The 20,527-nt window shown below is 35.7% G+C and overlaps 1 protein-coding gene across 1 annotated transcript in view; it reads left to right on the top strand.

The window, feature by feature from the left end:
* Nucleotides 1-20,527, top strand: part of LOC118266728 (CAD protein) — a 32,710-nt gene that overhangs the window by 6,999 nt on the left and 5,184 nt on the right. The window contains 17 exon segments of the mRNA XM_035580241.2: nucleotides 1,835-1,995; nucleotides 2,444-2,594; nucleotides 3,186-3,249; nucleotides 3,842-3,936; nucleotides 5,665-5,848; nucleotides 6,811-7,026; nucleotides 7,394-7,512; nucleotides 7,596-7,871; nucleotides 8,354-8,488; nucleotides 10,999-11,199; nucleotides 11,577-11,703; nucleotides 14,893-15,009; nucleotides 15,541-15,682; nucleotides 15,868-16,141; nucleotides 16,301-16,617; nucleotides 17,137-20,278; nucleotides 20,361-20,465. Coding sequence (XP_035436134.2) covers nucleotides 1,835-1,995; nucleotides 2,444-2,594; nucleotides 3,186-3,249; nucleotides 3,842-3,936; nucleotides 5,665-5,848; nucleotides 6,811-7,026; nucleotides 7,394-7,512; nucleotides 7,596-7,871; nucleotides 8,354-8,488; nucleotides 10,999-11,199; nucleotides 11,577-11,703; nucleotides 14,893-15,009; nucleotides 15,541-15,682; nucleotides 15,868-16,141; nucleotides 16,301-16,617; nucleotides 17,137-20,278; nucleotides 20,361-20,465 — 5,826 coding nt within the window.

Below are 20,527 nucleotides of genomic sequence, written 5' to 3'. Positions count from 1 at the left end.
AATCAGTATTCATATTTAAAACAATGTTTCCAATGAAATTTGATCTACTAGCAATGCATATAGCAGCATTACATCTAATGATAATGGGCATGAAACATGTGGTGTTATACTCGAATTATCTGAAAGTACTATCGGAGAAGTTAATTAGGTAATGAACTATACCATTCTACATTAATTATGAACTAACTTTAATTAGAGTACGATACACTAAACCTTCTAGTTACCTACTTTGCGTGAGTTCTTTAGATTAAACCAAAACTGTGCCAATGCATATACTTGAAATAAACATAAGAACTACCCTTATTTACTCCATTAAACGAAGTCTTAATTTTTATAATAGCTATCGTGAGACATCCTGCATTAACTAAAAATCACGGTTTACTGACGTAAGTTAATGGAGGAAAGCTTTACTAGTTTCGAATCACGGAGGGACTCTTCATCATGAGTAGGCTGCTCGACGTCACCGCGTCTGTGCACGCTGCTCATGATGAAGAGTCCCTCTGTGACTCGAAACTAGAAGAGAGCTTATTTCCATGAATTAACGTAAAGTCTTAATTAATCTATAACTATATTATAAATGTATTATTATTTTTTGCTAATTCTACTAAGGGTTAGTTTAGAATACGTATATAGATATGTATTCACTTGTTATTAAATCTTTATTACAAGTAACGGTAATGTCTATGTAGTTTGCGATAAAAGATACATGTCTGCATGTAAGTGAAACTCGTTGTTAAGTACGATCATGATGTAGACCAACATGTGTAGATTTTATCAAAATTACCGAAAGTGTTTTCCTTTGTGGTGACAAAAATAAAAGATTAGATCAGATCTAAAAGCATTTTATAGTGTAGGTACCTATCAACGTTTGTTAAGTTACTAAACAGTACCTTGACAAATATATCTTGGTTAAAGTAGATTAACAAAAACTACGTTTAAAAAACCGACGTCCAATAACTAAAAACCAAAAAGTAATTATCACTGTACTGCCTGTGTCTACCTCCGCCTTTTTAGAAAGTCGGTTAAAATGAAGATAGCCCTTAGGTCTATAACATAAATCCATTGTAATAATTCATTATCCCATAAAAATGGATAATGATATTCCACAATACAACTTCCACAGCCGGTAACTACGATAATTATATGTTAGATACTATTTGAATTTTGAATAAAATGGTTTTTATTGACGTGTTATATTTAGAACAAAAGAATATAATCACAAGTAACACAGTACACGAGTATGATGCTTCACTAATTAGAGGCCAGACCTCTGATTAGCCAAGCATCGAATTAATTCCCCACACACCTAAATAGACCTTCAGAACAATTAGAACAACAATGTAAGCGTCAAACAATTAAACGTAGAGGTAGGCAGATCTGTAAACGACGGTAATCAGGAAGTGTTACTATAAAAGTTATAAAACAAAATAATCAAACATTCTTGTAAACGGATTTCTCTGAATACTGCCGAGTAAACAATACTAGTGATGTAACGAATATTCGCATATTCGTATATTTTAGGGGACTTTTTACAATGGTCAACCAAAAATCTCCACCCAAATTTGGCTTTTTCCTAATTGATAACAAACATGAATTGCAACTTGTGCATCAACAAGTAAACAGTCGAACTGAAGCCAAATCCTTAAGTTAATATTCAGACATTTGCGAATGTCTAAAAATTTACATTCTTTACACCACTAACCACTAGATACTGATCTATTTTCACCTTGATTTATTTATAAGGTTCTTTAATATGAATCAAATGATTAACAAATATCATTTTAGTGAATATTAACAGGTCTTTCTATTTTATTAATTTATTCTGTAATCGCAGGTGGCGCGGCGCACTATTGCTATAGTAAATAACGACTTCGTGCTGGACGGGAAGCCGACGCGAATAATATCAGGATCGCTCCACTACTTCAGGTTGCCTTCAGAGTACTGGCGGGACCGACTGCGGAAACTGAAGGCTGCTGGACTCAACTCCGTAGCAACGTAAATAACTCCTAATTCAAATATTACTCAGACGTAATAATAGTGTTCTTAGAAAAGTTTCCTAAAAATAATTATCACTATTATCCTTATTTTTGCTTGTATGTATGTACCTATTTATACATAATCATGTCCAAGCCATCCAAGGCCACACATTTTAAACCGCAATACCTACGGTTTAGCTTCAAAACAACTTTGATGATAGTTGTTTAATACTTCCAAGACGAAGTGGTTAATGGAATCAAAATGTATGGTCACTCACGACCCTACCTGTGAAATAATAGAGGTTATTAATAATAATATAATTTTCTGTGCCCGACAGGGTCTATAATTGTGATTAAATATTGTATTTTCCAATACCTGTGTACATTATTGATGCAATAAATACTTGAATAGTTAAAGATTTACTTTCATAGATTTTTTTTTAAATAGCAGTTGTATTTTTTTTCAGATATATAGAGTGGAGTTACCATGAACCTGAAGAAGGCCAGTACTTATTTGAAGGTGACAGAGATGTCGCCAAGTTCATTCGTATGGCTGCCGAAGAAGGCCTATATGTTCTCTTACGAGTTGGCCCATACATCTGTGCTGAACGAGACCTTGTAAGTTTATGAAACCTTTTTCAACTTACAATTTACTTACTTCTCATTTTAAGTGCTCTATTGAGATGAAAAGAATCTAGCTTATGTGTTATTATTAAGTTGGTTTTATGTGTAAGAGTAAAACATCCTTAAACGACATGCGTCCTTAGAATGTTTAACAGATATAACATTAGAAAAAATTAATAAACATTTCAATAACATATACACAACTCAATTTAGCGTATTTACCGCATGTTATTTTCCTGAATCGTTTGTTTTTATTTTGGTTCTTGGTACTTTCCTGTTAAAACTAAAATGCAAGCTTTTCCTTGATTATTATTAGTTTGTATTACATGTGCACCTAGCACACCTAACGTAGGTACAAAACTTATTGTGTTATGTGTAATTTTATCCGAATCTATTCTTAAAATTTGATAAATTTTACCTCCTATTCCAATCGAAGTAATAACATTATTTTAATTGTATTCCTGGTTCGTACAAAGTAGAAATGGGTTTTCAAATTTTACAATACTAACTGATGCTTCTCCTTTCGAGTAATAAAAGGTGTAAAGTTATGTAATATTTATATCATTTTAATATATCTATTTCCAGGGTGGTTTTCCATATTGGCTGCTCGGCAAATACCCCAAAATCAGCCTAAGATCAACGGACAAAGGTAATACATTACACACAATTTAGATTTAGATATCTACCTATCTACGTATGCATATATTTACTATTAGGTAACGACTTGATGAGTCATAATCTTTGTATTTGTTGTTTACCAAGCGCTACCTGACCCGGCAAACTTCGTGCCGCCTCCAACATCTTTTTTTTACCTTTTAAACCTTCCTTAGACTTCTACAAATGATTCAAGACCAAATCAAATTGATCCAGCCGTTTTCGAGTTTTGGCGAGAGTAACGAACATCAATAAATTTTTATGTATAAGATTAATAAAATAACATTGTGTATAGCATCATGCAGTTTAATCCCTGAAAAAGTAAGCGAATGTGATTGTGTTCGGCAGAGGACGTCTTCCTTCTCATGATGACCATCTGGAAATTAGTCAAACTGCACGATTTAAGCATTGAACGCAAATACTCACTAATTCGCTGTAACAGGAAGAGCATTTTACATTCACAGAATAGTCACCAACAATAACAGTGTGAAAGTTTTTAATTCAATCCGCGTAACCACAACTTTCCAATTTATTTTAATATTTTATTCACAATATTAATTATAGAGCTCTTAATTTATTCATTTCAGATTACATAGCAGAATCCGGAAAATGGTTGGACAAATTCTTCGAACAAACGTCTTCATTGCTGTATGGGAACGGAGGACCAATAATCTTAGTTCAGGTAAATTGGTACCTAGTACTATAATTTTCAAATTCTATTAGTTATTGATGTTAAAATATAGTTTAGTGTAGAAAATTTCAAATAAAATTCATGTTTATTCATATACATTCACACATATTTATTCTACTAAACATTCGTACGCCTCGTCGCCTCTCACCGCATTCTCGAATAAATCAAAGCTCTATATTCGCCAACGGATATTATCGTCTGTGAAACACTAAACATATAAAGTATAGTATTTGGATTTAGATTCTACAGCTATAGTTAAGTATATTAACTAGTTATAATATATTTGTATGATAAGTAAAACCGGTACTTGCAATGAACTACGTACATTTAAACTTTAAAGTTCGGAGTCTCGTGATCTTAGACGATAAATAGAGACTATTAAAGAAGGTGGTAAAATAACAGCTTTTAAAACTATGTAAACGTTTCATGGTACGACTCTGTACTCATAAGGAAGGAGTTTTAATTTTTTAACAATACAAAATAAAAGAGGTCTATAGTTTCAGCGTGATACCAACAGTTCACTGACCAAAAGGTCAGCCGCGTTGACCTCTTAAACAAACGCCCATACTGAGAAAGCTTTGAACTCTGGCCTCCTTTGTAATTGACTTCAAGTTATCTACATTTCAATCAGTCTACCTGAATGTTAACCGAAGTAAGGTACTAGATCCCTTAATAGTTAAACACCTATTAAGTAGTTCATGTTCTTATAATCAGAGTACTATACATTCGCTTTTTACCCGACTGCGCCAGAAGGAGGGTTATGTTTTTCGAGTGTATGTATGTATGTATGTATGTATAATTGTTTGGCACGCTCTACAGCCTAAACGGCTTGATGGATTTTGACTTGAGAGGTGTCGTTAGATTCGTATTTACTGTGAGAGTGACACTGGGTATATCAAAATAATAAAAAAACAAAATGGCGGATTTTTGGCGCCAAATTCGAATATTTCTCACTCTCTAGCCTAAACGACTTGATGGATTTTGACTTGAGAGGTGTCGTTAGATTTGTATTTCCTGTGAGAGTGACACTGAATATATCAAAATAATAAAAAAAAACAAAATGGCGGATTTTTGGCGCCAAATTTGAATATTCCTCACTCTCTAGCCTGGATGGATTTCCGCTTGATAGGGGTCGTTTGATTCGTATTGACTGTGAGAGTGACACTAGATATATCAAAATACAAAAATAATAAAACTAAAAAAAAATTAAATAAAAAAAGGTAATTTAAAAAACTAAAAAACCCGACTGCGTTTCTTTATAATATTAAATTGAAAAAACCCTAAAACAAGAAAGTCATCGTAAAATTAAAGCAGTCGGGACCCATTCTAGAAAGCAAGCCGTATGTGTCCTCACTAAGTCTTCATATTTAGAATGGGTCCCGACTGCTTTAATTTTACGATGACTTTCTTGTTTTAGGGTTTTTTCAATTTAATATTATAAAGAAACGCAGTCGGGTTTTTAGTTTTTCTGTTACCTTTTTATTTGATTAATGACTTAATTACCAAAATCACGACCGATACGACCTTCAAGAAAAGAGCGTATTTATTTTTAAAAGGCCGGCAATGCACATGTGACTCCTCTGGTGTTGCGGGTGTCCATAGGCGGCGCTGATCGCTAACCATCAGGTGGCCTGTCTGCTCGTTTGCCCTGTATTCCATAAAAAACTCAGATTGTAAGTGCTGTCAATAGGCCATTTAAAACCTTTGCTTGCTGTCCAGGTAGAAAACGAGTACGGTAGCTATGGCAACAACATGGACTACCGAGTGCAAGTCCGCAACATGCTGCAGAAGCACGTCGGTACCAACGCTCTCCTCTACACCACGGACGGGAATGGATTGTCTTTCTTCAGAAATGGATACGTTCCTGACACTCTCACCACCATCGATTTCGGTCCCTTCTCAAGTCAGTATACGTTTTGATAATGTATTTACATACGCTGTTTTTAAGGTTTCCTATGGTACCTGGGTGTGCGGTTTTACCAAAATTTGTCATTTCAATATGATCTCATTGTTAGTTTATTGTTAAAAAAAAACTGTTTTATTTGGGCTGTTTCACAATATCTGGATAGGTACCAGACAAATTTTAAATAAGAACATAATTTGTATGTATTATCTGTCACAGAAGTTTGTCGTGTAAGTACCACCATCTTAAGAAGGTGGTGAAACATATGGAATTTTTTTGTATGTACATATACATGTATGACTACGAGACCTTTCAACTATTGTACTTCATTTCTTTTAATGGAGTGTCACTAGAAAATTATCGTAATGCCGTTATATTATTAGGGAAATAGGAGATAATCAAAATAAATAAGATCTAGACCAGTTTGACACTTGTAATAGCAGCCCCTAGCGTTTTGCACCCAAACTATTTGCTACTTTTGTGACGTACATTCATGTTTATCATAATAATATAATACAAGTATAAACATAAGTAGCGTAACAAGTGTGATTACTTTTCACAGTGTATTGTAATACCTTTATTATAATGAAAAAAAGGGAGTATTAACCTAGCATTTTGTGTAATTAAAAGACTTCGTATAAGTATTTTTAGCCTAGTCATATTTTGTGTCGTGTTTCGTATAGAGACCAAAGCTGACTTAATAACCATTATAATTTTATTTTTATGTTAAATAAAAGTAAAGGGAATATCTATTCACAAGATCTTAAAGTTAAATTTCTGAAATTGATTAGGAAAATCAACAAAATAACTTTAAGGAAGCCTTTATTTTGAACGTGAGCGCTCTTACCGAGGGGACGCTTCTCATAAGTAAGATCCCCGTTGTTACTTGAAACTAATAGACCTTTTCTAAACCAGTCGCTTTTATTTTTAATTACGATATTGATGATATCGATGTTTTATAGATGTAAAACGATCATTCGAAGAATTGCGAAGGTTTATGCCTTCGGGTCCTTTGATGAACTCGGAGTACTACACGGGATGGCTGACTCACTGGGGCGAGCGGATCGCCTCCGTCAAACCTGAGGATGTGGCCAAGACGCTCGGCGACATCATCAGTTACGGCGCCAACGTCAACTTTTACATGTTCTTCGGGGGCACCAACTTCGAATACACAGCTGGCAAGTTGCATTTTTATTAACCACTAGCAAACTCGAACTCCGTTTCACCACCAATGATTTTCCTTGTTTTCTTGCTTTACTCTTGAAATCTTTCCTAAATATTCTTTGGTATAAACCTCACTGAGCCCACCATGCCAATGAATGCAATAGCGTGGAAATCGGTTCGTGCGTTCGTGGAGTTATATCGTCAGGAATGAAAACCCGACTTATTTTTATATTATAGACTAGTTTGTGCCAGCGGCTTCGACCGCATCCCCTCGCGATTAAAAAGTAGCCTATGTGTTATTCCAAAGGTGAATGGAGTACAATAAAACTCAAACTCGGTATTCATCACGTAGACATTTACGAGCTTCATTATATCTTGCAGGGGCCAACTACTTCGGTACTTTCCAACCAGATATCACATCGTACGACTATGATTCACCGATATCAGAGGCGGGAGATCTCACTCCTAAATACCATCTTATAAGAGAGAAATTAAAGGAGGTAAGTAACTATATTTATGTAACTATCGTTATTGTATATTGTCAGATCTATTTTGTAACAAATACTTTTGTTTATTCTTGCAGCACAACTTTGTTAATGAAAGCATTGAAGTACCGCAAAATAGTCCTAAAGGTGATTACGGGCCCGTAAACGTTACTGCAACAGTGAATTTGCTAAGTCCCGAGGGTCGATCTCAATTAGGCAAAAAGTACCCAGATGTAACGGGCCCAAATCTGCCAACCTTCGAGCAACTCCGTCAACGAGCAGGACTTATGCTATATGAGACCACACTAACCGAAGCTGATGATTTGTTACACATAAAGACACCTAGAGATATGATTTTTGTATTCGTTGATGGTGTAAGTACTAATCATACATTTAATTTAACAAACTACGCCAACTAATAAAAACGTTTTGTTGTGTTAAATACAACAAAAAATAGCGATATGTTGAAATTTCAAGTAAGAATTGTAACTAGTGCAATTTACACCAAACATGCACTGCGGTTACAAAATATTTTGTACTGCGCCATTACTACGCGATGTCTACGCCACGCCTACGAAACTTCAACGCAACGGCTACGGCTACGACACGACAGTGTAGCAGCTACGCGACGTCTACGACACGGTTACGAAAAGTTTGAACAGCGTTTTCTTTCAAACTATCGCTTGTTTAAGAGTTATGTACTTAGTAACTTATTGCATTAACTTCTATAAGTTAATCTCAAAAATCGACCTGTAGTAAAAATAAATAACTGAAAATTTTATTACTGAAGTACCTTTAGTAAATTAGGTACCTTACTAATTTTGCAACTCTACATAATTTATTGGGTTTGTTGCAGGAATTCAGAGGTCGCATCAGCAGGATTCACAAGATCTACAGCATACCGTTGTCAGCAAAGAATGGTTCAGTGTTATCGTTGTTAGTAGAACCCCTGGGACGAATAAATTTTGGCAGATACATACACGATTTCAAGGTAATGTCAATCAAATGAATAATATACATCTTCATTCATATCATCAACAGTCGTAACAATCCTGCTCTTCGAGCTGGAGTCGGCATCCCGTTAAGTCTTTCGCGGCTCAGTATCGGTCATCAGCCATACTGGGCCCCATGTGTCTGATGCCTTTTTGAGGCGCGCGCGGAACACGACACGCCGTATGCACGGGTTTGGTTCTTGTCAGGCGGCGAGCTACCCTTGCTCGCCGTCCACAGACCCGCACTTACGGTGGCCGGAGAACGTCCCGCAATATTCGTCACCCGGTATGTCTCCTGCGACAGCTGAAGCGTGCGAAAGATCGTTCCTTCACGCGCTCTGCCTCCTCTTTAGGTAGCAGGACTGCTTCGCAGGAGGAGACGACGTCCCATTCCCCGTCGCTCCGCACTATGACCTGAACCAGGGCCGAACGCGACTCCATGATTAACTTAAATCTATAGTTTAAAAGTTATAGTTTTCCTACTAACCTAGGTTTCTCAATCAGTGAAACAGTGCCACATCACGATACTACACAGCATAAATAGTAGCGCCTGTCATGTAATAAAAGCAACCATTCTCATATCTTTAACTACATAAGTATAATAATGCTGTCTAATGCATCAATAAATCAATTGAACTTCCTAGTTAGGCCATAATACAGCCACTGCCGAATAAAAAACTCCCTATTTCTCAATAAAAGATTGCCACCCAAATGTGATCACACTACCTGCGAAGTGTATCTCCACACTTGGCAGGTAGTGTGGGATACATTTAGATCGCCAAACGTTTAGTTAGATTAGAGGTAGCTGCTGCTCGTTTCTATGTGGAAATGAAATAAAATACCATGTTGTGTTTTATCTATAGTTGCAGACAGGTGAACGTACTACATTTATTATTATCTAAAGAACCCCAACAAACTTTTTTGCCTTATAATTTTTTCTTACTTAAAAACCTTTACCGATCTATGACAAATCCAACAAAAAAAATAGATATGTATTTACCACACAAAACAATTGATAACAATATAAATACCTAAATAGAACAAAACTAAAATAGAAAAATAGAACATAAGAAATCTATGAACCGCGACCATCAAACCCATTGACTATCATTGTACCCTGAAGTAATGTTTATCAGAAACACACAATGTGGTCAACTTATCAAGTCATATTTTATACAATGGTTTAGGGCCGAATTTCTGCTTTCAGCCAACTCAGATGGTTGGTTTTGCTGGGGGTAGCCGTTGATTCCATAACCATGCCAGATGAATATTGCTTCGATCCCACTTTTGATGTCACGGCGAGAATTCAGTTTCGATAATGAATTAAAATTAAATCGTCGGCCGTCGCACCATGTCCATGACACATCATCTTATCAACCTTGTCAACACAACGGGCTCCACTACGCCCCCTTTAGCGACCCAACCGAACTATTGTCTCTAGGATATTATGACGTTGTCATCATTACTTACAACTACAACCGGAATCCAATAGATCCTCCACATAACATTAGAACTTATGACGTAATATTTACCATGTTTATTTATGTCTATGTGTTCCAGTTCATCCGTAATCATGGCGCTTACAAAAGTTCCAAAATATCGGAAACTCATAGACATAAATAAACATTGTAAATATCCCGTCTTAAGTTCTAATGTTAGTTTTAGTGATCATGTGAGTTTAAAATTTTAGATCCTCCACATATATGAAAATTACTTAGATATGTATAATCAACATATCTTGTTAACTAATAGATTTTAATGTTGACCACACAAATCGGGTTTCATACGCGTTTAAAAAATGCGGTCTTCATCTTGTTCACATCGAATATTAGAACAAAAGAAATCTATGAACTGCGGCCATCAAACACATTCACTATCGTTGTTTCCTGAAGTAATGCTTATCAGAAACACACAATGTGGTCAACTTATCAAGTCATAGCAACGTCATAAGTCAGACATTGACCAAGAGAGATGTGCTAAAGATTGATATCAATCAACCTAATTATAGTTCAGTACACTACGAAGTTATCTGGTCTTTATACCCGACTGCCATTAGACCCTGTATTTCCCCAATAATAAATAGCTGAATGGACTGCGATAGGTAAGCAACGCAAGTTGTACGTTTAAAAAATCGTGTTCTTAAATGCGATAGTTGACGAAAAACAGTCAAGAGTAATGATATGTTACACAAATGTTTAAACTTAAAAGTATTATACTTTTTATAGTAAATAAATAAATGAACCAAGTTTGTTTTAGTACTATCTGTGATATGGTTACAATAATAACTATAAAATTAAATATCCGTAGTAGAAACAGAGAAATTATTTTGTCTACTTCTTTTGGTACGCAATTAATAAAATCATGACTTTTGTCCGACTTATAAATATAAAGTGTTTTTTTTTTTCAGATAAGTGTGACGAGATACTTAAAAGTTTTTACCTGTATCGTGGTGGTTCATGTACAATTCTTGAAAGAACCTTTGAAACAGAATGTTAATATTTTGTTCCAGGGTATATTAAGCCAAGTGGAATTCAAAAGCAAGGCTTTAGATGGAAAATGGACTGTGACAGGATTTCCTATGGAGACATTCGAAACGTCACCGGTTAGCAATCCTGATTTGAAGACCCCTGCGTTTTATGAAGGCTACTTTACGTTGCCAGAAGGCAAGGAACCACTGGACACTTTTGTCGATACTACTGGATGGGGCAAGGTATTGCAGATTTTATGACATTTCTTTCTTCAACAATTACAAAATGTTTGTCGCAACAGTACGTTGTAGCTACGTACTTAGAATTTTAAAACTGAGAAACTAGCAAAACTTTGCATGTTTCGAAATAGGAAATTGGAAAAATGTATCAATATTGTAAACATATATTTTTAAAAGAGTAACGAATTTAGTTTCTTGCTAGTTCTTTTCTATTCGAAGCTGCATTTTGGAACGACCGCCTAGCTTCACTGACGGACAGACTGACAGATTATCTTTCTTTGTTGGCGTTTCATTACCTAAGTATATGATTTAATTGGAATAAATGATTTGAATTTGACATAGACCGAAGTCGGACAAAACTTAAACTATTTATGTTACAGGGCTACATCTGGGTGAACGGCCACAACCTCGGCAGATACTGGCCCACAGCAGGACCGCAAATCACGCTTTACTTGCCAGGAGTTTGGCTCAAACCAGCGCCAGAAAGGAACCACATTCGAATCTTGGAACTGAACAGACCTCCACCTATCCTCGCCATGGACTTGATAGACTATCCAATCCTCAACAGAACTGGAAATATTAACTGGTGGAGAATACAGCCGAAACCAAATAACGTGTCAATTTAGTAGAATAATGTACAATTACCTATAATAATAAAGTTCATATAAACTTGTTGAGAGTCGTTAACATTTATTTTCATATTTAAGTCGTTTATGGTTATTTACACCTAGATAGGATCCTATTAAACTGAATAAAATAATAGTGTATCAAATCTTTTTATAATTTTGGTCGATGAAATTAGTTGAAGTATCTTATGTTATATGTTTTTCCTTATATGGCCACTATCCAACAAATAACTGGTGTGTAAGTATGTTGTCTAACACTCAAATGTAAAACGAACTGCTATTTAAAATTCACATGGATTGCAATTCAAACTTAACTTGGAAAAATACTTGCTTTACCCAGATTCTTGCGAATTAACTACAGTATGTACCCATACCAGAAGTATTAAGAGATTTATTTATTATAGCAAATAAACTAAAATAAAACGGAATGTATTTTATAAGAATACTACCATGCGGTTTCACCCACTCTGATCGGTTCCTATTGGTCATAACGTGGTGTTGTATATCCTTTAAACCTTTTCCAAAAAATTGCCTATTCAATACAAAAATAATAATTCAAATCTGACCAGGAGTTTAGGCGTAAAGAAGAGCCATGAGTTACATTCCTAATTATATAATTTTCAATCCACGGCTCGGTTCCCATTGGTCATAGCGTGATGTTTTATAACCTATAGTTTTTCTCGATAAGAGCACTATCCAACACAAAAATCATTTTTGAACCGGTAGTTCCGGAGATTAACGCGTTCAAACAAACAAACAAACTCTTCAGCTTTTACAGTATAGACTATCTTTAGAAAAATCTCTTCGTACGATGCATTTTAATAAATTTCTATGCGATAATATATTTTGATCAAAGATCAAAATCAAAGTAAGTAAGTAGGTACTAATGAAATCTTAGCGTCTTACCGCCGTACTCAGAGTCATTTAATGGTTAATTAACCCAGTCCTTAACATTTATTTCGCAACAAAATCGTTACTAAGTAATAGTTTAAGTATTAATTAAACATCTCTGAGTACGGCAGTCAGAAGTCTATTAAGGAGTCTTCTACTGCACCAAGTTTCTTAAATACTCAAATGCAACGACTGACTGAATGCAATCTGTGTACTAACTGCGCAGTTTGAGTGAATATTGTCGAACACAAACAGGTTTCAATTCTAAGCGCTTTATTGTATGCGACCATTCACAACATGAAACGATAATCTCGACCCAAATGCTAATATAATAAGACTGAAAATAGAAGAGAAACTTATACACATGGAACGTATCATTAATGGCAGAAATGTCTACTTTGTAAAGTTAAATTAAAGACGACGTTTATAAGTTTGAAATATACTTTTCAAATTACTTCAAACAAGCTACTGAGCAATTAAAATACAAACGATATACAGTTGCGATAGTACCTATATAAAATGCCATCAATGCCAATACAACTGTAGTCTTCGAATCCAGTTTAAATTATTATATGGAAGCATACAGAACACAAACAGAACAATTCACACTACAAACCCATAACAAGTGGCATGAAAGAGACGGGTATAGCGAAGTTACAGAAGCGTAAAAGAGACAGTAGCAGGTAGAACTCATTGTGTGTGTGACGGAGTATGATAAGGAGTAGGTAATGGGTGAAGCGAGCCTGTCGTCGTGCAGACCGCGACAGCGCCGGACCGTTCTTCACCGGCAACATAATAAAACACGTGGCCGGCACATCGAACCTACAAAAAGTGAGTATAACTACAGTTTATTGACCGATACACAGGTTAATGCCTATATAACTTTGAACTTGTATATTTGTTACGATAATGTAATAAATCTAATTGGTTTTACACTTCATTTTGTGTAACATACATGTTAAATCGTAATGTGCGAAACGAAAACTTTAATTTCTTAGTTAAAAGATTCATTTAGTCAAAAATTATATATGTATCTTTCCTGAAAAAACTTAATTAAAAGTTACAGAGAATCTTGTAACTTTTCTATTAAATTAAAGACCATATTTTATATATTTCGAAAAAGTTATTTAATTAAAATACGTACTTAATAAGCATCTATTTAAATATAAACTTACTAGGTATGCGTACTATAAATTAAATATCTTGAATTAGTTTTAAATAAAGTTAATTACTTTAGTTGAATTAGTGTTCTTTGTTCATTAGTTCTACTAAATTAGTGTAATTTTTTCATAAAGTAAAAATTCTGATAGTTCTTTTCCATACTTGGATGTCTAAGCTTAATTATAATATTACAATAAATATTTCCTTAAATCTATCTATAATAAAATGAATATAAGTTAGTCGTATTATTATAACAAACTGGTTGAAAGTTCGTATAGCAACTAAAGCCGGCGATATTTTATTACACTGCTTATTGTGTTATATCACCGTTAGAATAGTCAAACATCCTTCATTGATTTTAGATAACACTGTATCTGTGCGTAGTGTAATTCTAAACGCAAATTCCTCGAGATATTGGCATTAGTTTTATAAAGAAGGATAAGGATGGTCATGTTTCATTCGTTCTATTAAATTTATGTACTTATGTTCGTACATACATAATACGTATGATTGTATGTACTCAATCAAATTGTATCACATTTGTCTTCGTCTGAACATTGTAAAATGAGATTAATAAGGATGTCAGCTACCTAACTACAGCGCTGCGTGAAGTTTTTTTTGTTATATCGTCACGGTTTTTATCCCCGAAGGAGTAGGCAGACGTGCACACCCACTTTTCACAATTTATGTTGTAAGTTCCATGTAATAGTAGGTAGTGAGCCTATTGCCATATACCGGACTAATTTCCAGACTCCGTGCTATTACTGAGAAATTTTCGAAAATCCGAAAAAAGCCCAGCAATACTTCGCCCGATCCGAAAATCGAACCTGAGGCCCCTTGCCCGGTAGTCGGACATGCAAACACTCAGCCAACGAGGCAATGCTACTATGAGTTGCGAGAAATACTGCGAACGTTGTTTCAGTAAATAGTTTCCAATTGAAATGGTTAAATATAGTTTAGTCATTGAATGGTTTTTTGTAAAGCAATCAATCATATTGTGTGTTTGGTATTGTTCAGATGGCGACTGGTGATTTAACTTGTGAGGTAGGCCCACCATGCAGCCTTGTGTTGGCTGATGGGTCCGTCTTCCAAGGACGAAGTTTTGGAGCACAGGTGCCAGTAGATGGTGAAGTTGGTAAGTACAATAATATTCACATTCATAGGCGTAGCCAAGTTAAGATTTAGAGAAACTTAAGTAGCTAGTAACTGGGTATATAAATATATATTCTCATGAATGAAGGAAGTTCATGTAGGAAGATACTAAAACCTGGCTACGCCTATGTTCACATTGACAATTCAACAAAACCTCTCGTCAAAACGTTATGGAATTTCGATAGGAACAATCAAAGCCGGTCCAGGTAGGGGTCCAAGTTTCTGTTACAGTGTCCCCATGCGATCACGCGACCACGACACAATGAAACAGCAAAAGGCGACAAAAATCAGCTGTCCCATAATTGTGTCCCCATTATTAAAAAAAAACTTATAGCGGACTTTATTGTGTCGAATGATAAATATTAATTTACATAAAACAAATAAGTATTTTATAGTTTGTGGTCTTGTTGTAAATTATTTTACTATCTTATATTTCCTATGTTTTTAAAAAAAGCATGAATAAAATTTCGAATAAAATAATTAAAAAGAACAACATAAAAATGTGTCCTAACAGTGTTTCAGACTGGTATGGTCGGATACCCGGAGTCGCTGACTGACCCGTCTTATCACGCGCAACTGTTGGTACTCACATACCCATTGGTCGGCAACTATGGCGTTCCTGACGAAGATGAACGGGACGAACATGGAATACCTAAGTAAGATTTTTTTAACAAACGTCACTTGTGTAAGATATTTTGCAACAGATTTTTTTGAGTCTATCTAATCATTTTTCGTTTAATTTTAAAACGCTCATACTTACGATGTAATTCTCCTCTGGTCATAAGATATTAAATTACTATACAAATGTAATTAATTTATTCGTGAACTAATTAAATTTCAGGTGGTTTGAATCCAACCGTATTTGGGCAGCTGGGTTGATTGTTGGTGAGGTAAGCACAAATGCGTGCCACTGGCGTGCTAAACGATCCTTGGGCGCCTGGTTGGCTGCGCGAGGAATCCCAGGTGTCTGTGACGTAGATACCAGAGCACTTACCTTCCGACTCAGAGCTGGCGTTACTTTAGGGCGGATTATTCAAGGCGTTCCACCGTTTGGACCATTACCTGCATTATCAGATCCAAATAACAGAAATTTGGTTGCCGAAGTCTCTGTAAAGGTAAGAATTAAACATTAATATTTTCTCATGAAAATAAACATCATAGAAAACTAAATCACTTTTTTACGTTAGATGTCATTTAAAAATATAGTGAGAACATGACTATCTTCTCAAAATAATTATTACAATTCTCAAAACTCCTTATTCATTAATTTACAGGAACCAAAAATATATAATCCGGATGGACAAGTAACGATAATGGCAGTTGACTGTGGGTTAAAGTACAATCAAATTAGATGTTTGATCAAAAGAAATGCAAAGGTCATACTGGTACCTTGGGACCACAAGCTGGACCCCAGCCAGTACGACGGTTTGTTTATCAGCAATGGTCCAGGCGATCCTGTCAAATGTAAGAAGTTGGTGGACAATATGCGAACTATAATTGGAGATAAAAACAGTGTTAAGCCTTTGTTTGGTATCTGTCTTGGACACCAGTTATTATCCACTGCAGCTGGCTGCAAGACTTATAAAACCAGGTACGTACCTAAATTATTTCTTCGGATTTTATATTTTATAGTCTATTCGAGATAGCTGGTAGTGGTTGAAGCGTAGAGCTAAAGATCGAACTTAGTGGCGTTGCTATGTCTAGCAGTGGATGAGATCAGGCAAATGATGATGATTGCCTATTCACAAGAGTATTTGACAGAAGAAAAAAAGTTTATTGTTAAGGAATACTTTGTAATTCAAATGACATATACGTACCACTACAATACCATTACAAAATCCTAACAGTATTAGGGGCTGTCAGTACCTCCGCCTTACAGAAAATTTATAGCACGCAACAAAACAGTTGCTTGCCATATATTTTATGATAGACATTTCTAGAAGCATAGATAGGTAATAATATAGGTGTGCCAATATAGGATAATCATCAGGACCGTCTTCCTGAAACCAGAACATTTTTATCTACCTGTTCTTATTTGTTTTGTACTAAACTAAAACTAAACATATTTCCAAAGTCTGTTTATAGTATTTAAAAACATATTTTGTTTCAGTTATGGTAATCGAGGACACAACTTGCCCTGCACACATAATGGTACTGGCCGATGTTTCATGACATCACAGAATCATGGGTTCGCCGTCGATGCAGATTCTCTACCAGAAGGTTGGAAAATATTATTCACAAACGAAAATGACAAAACCAATGAAGGCGTTATTCATGAAACTTTACCGTACTTCAGTGTCCAGTTCCATCCAGAACACACAGCTGGACCCACCGACTTAGAATGTCTTTTTGATGTATTTATTGATGCAGTAAAAAGTTACAAAAATAAGCAGACATACAACGTCGATAACGCTATTACAGAAAAAATAAAATTTGTGCCAACTATTCACGAAAGGCCGAAAAAGGTGCTCATCCTTGGATCCGGTGGTTTATCGATCGGTCAAGCTGGAGAATTTGACTACTCAGGATCGCAGGCAGTTAAAGCCTTACAAGAAGAAAAGATACAAACGGTACTAATTAATCCTAACATTGCCACTGTGCAAACATCGAAGGGATTAGCCGACAAGGTATATTTTCTACCCATCACACCGGAGTACGTCGAACAAGTTATTAAAGCTGAACGACCTACTGGTGTGCTCCTCACATTTGGTGGTCAGACGGCTTTAAATTGTGGTGTAGAATTAGAGAAATCCAAAATTCTAGAAAAATACAATGTTAGTGTCCTGGGAACTCCCATCCAGTCAATAGTAGACACCGAAGATCGTAAGATATTTGCTGAAAAAATTCATGCTATTGGAGAAAAAGTTGCACCAAGTGCAGCTGTAACAACAATCGAAGAAGCCCTAATAGCTGCTAAACAAATTGGTTATCCAGTCATGGCTCGATCTGCATTCTCATTGGGTGGTTTAGGATCTGGCTTTGCTAACAATGAAGACGAACTCCGCATACTCGCGCATCACGGTCTGTCCCATTCTGATCAACTCATAATTGACAAATCTCTTAAGGGCTGGAAAGAAGTGGAGTATGAAGTGGTTAGAGATGCATTCAATAATTGTATCACAGTATGCAATATGGAAAATGTTGATCCCTTAGGTATACACACAGGAGAATCGATAGTAGTTGCTCCCAGTCAAACCTTATCCAACAGGGAGTATTACATGTTGAGAAACACTGCTATCAAGGTTATTCAGCACTTCGGAATAGTCGGAGAATGTAATATTCAGTATGCACTAAACCCAAATTCAGAAGAATTCTATATTATTGAAGTAAATGCAAGATTATCTAGAAGTTCAGCCCTAGCCAGTAAAGCAACTGGTTACCCACTAGCTTATGTAGCTGCAAAATTGGCTTTAGGTATCCCATTACCTGTTATTAAAAATTCCGTGACCGGAGTAACTACAGCTTGCTTCGAACCAAGTCTCGATTACTGTGTTGTTAAAATTCCTAGATGGGATTTGGCTAAATTTAATAGAGTAAGCACGAAAATAGGCAGTTCCATGAAAAGTGTTGGAGAAGTAATGTCAATAGGAAGGAGTTTTGAGGAAGCTTTCCAAAAAGCGTTAAGAATGGTGGATGAAAATGTTAATGGCTTTGATCCAAATATTAAAAAAGTAAATGAAGACGAATTGCGAGAACCAACGGATAAGAGAATGTTTGTACTTGCCGCTGCTTTGAGAAATGGTTATACAGTGGATAAATTATACGAATTAACAAAAATTGATCCTTGGTTTCTTCACAAGTTTAAAAATATAATAGATTATTATAAAATTTTGGAGGCCGATCATCATGGTTCAATACCTTTTGATGTCTTGAAAAAAGCAAAGAAGATCGGATTTTCGGATAAACAAATCGCTGCAGCAATAAAAAGCACTGAGGTTGCAGTTAGAAAGTTACGAGAAGAATATAAAATCACTCCATTTGTGAAACAAATTGATACCGTTGCAGCCGAGTGGCCAGCATCAACAAATTATTTATATTTGACTTATAACGGTAACACCCATGACCTAGACTTTCCAGGTGGATTTACTATGGTCCTGGGATCAGGTGTATATCGTATAGGAAGTTCTGTTGAATTCGATTGGTGTGCTGTCGGCTGTCTCAGAGAACTTAGAAATCAAGGTAAAAAGACAATCATGATAAATTATAATCCCGAAACTGTCAGTACCGACTACGATATGAGTGATAGGTTGTATTTTGAAGAAATATCCTTTGAAGTTGTTATGGATATCTATAATATTGAACATCCAAATGGAGTCATATTATCAATGGGAGGACAGTTACCAAATAACATTGCAATGGATTTACACAGACAGCAAGCAATTATTCTTGGCACCTCGCCTGATATGATTGATAATGCCGAGAACAGGTTTAAGTTTTCAAGAATGTTAGATCGTAAAGGTATAATGCAACCGAGGTGGAAGGAACTTACAGATTTAGAATCAGCAACAACCTTTTGTGAAGAAGTTGGCTATCCATGTCTGGTCCGCCCATCGTATGTTTTAAGTGGTGCAGCTATGAATGTTGCAAACTCAAATCAAGAGTTAGAAGCTTACTTAAAATCGGCAAGTTTAGTAAGTAAAGATCATCCAGTGGTCATATCTAAATTCATTATGGACGCCAAAGAAATTGATGTCGATGTCGTCGCTGCCGATGGTGTTATTTTTTGTATGGCGGTCTCTGAACATGTTGAAAATGCTGGCGTTCATTCAGGAGATGCTACATTAGTTACCCCGCCGCAGGATATCAACAATGAAACTTTAGATAAGATTAAAGAAATTGCCAGTATCATAGCTGAAACTTTAGATGTCAACGGACCTTTCAACATGCAGTTGATTGCAAAAGATAATGAACTTAAAGTCATTGAATGTAATGTAAGAGTTTCGAGATCGTTTCCTTTTGTTTCTAAAACACTGGATCATGATTTTGTTGCAATGGCCACAAGGATTATCTTGGGTCTACCGGTGGAACCAGTCAATGTAATGGCGGGCTGTGGAAAAGTAGGGGTCAAAGTACCACAATTTTCGTTCTCTAGATTAGCCGGAGCAGACGTAACTTTGGGAGTGGAAATGGCATCTACGGGTGAAGTAGCATGTTTTGGAGAAAATCGTTACGAAGCTTATTTGAAGTCGCTAATGAGCACAGGCTTTAGAATTCCAAAGAAAGCTATTTTACTTTCTGTGGGAACATTTAAGGTAAGGAATGAATCTAAATCTGTTATCTGTAAACCAATACAAAACTTATATCCTTTAATATTATTGTATTCTTTAATTTCAGCACAAAATGGAGCTATTACCCAGTGTGAGAATTTTACACAAAATGGGATACAAATTATACGCTAGTATGGGCACAGGAGACTTTTATACTGAGCACGGAGTCGATGTAAGTGGTTTTTAAACTGGTATATAATTTTAGGTACATCAAATACAATGTCGTCGTTATTT

Source organism: Spodoptera frugiperda, chromosome 23 (genome assembly GCF_023101765.2).
Source record: "Spodoptera frugiperda isolate SF20-4 chromosome 23, AGI-APGP_CSIRO_Sfru_2.0, whole genome shotgun sequence".
In the NCBI taxonomy this organism is placed as follows: domain Eukaryota; kingdom Metazoa; phylum Arthropoda; class Insecta; order Lepidoptera; family Noctuidae; genus Spodoptera; species Spodoptera frugiperda.
The sequence above is the reverse complement of the archived record's forward strand: the minus strand, read 5'-3'. Positions and strand labels throughout refer to the sequence as shown.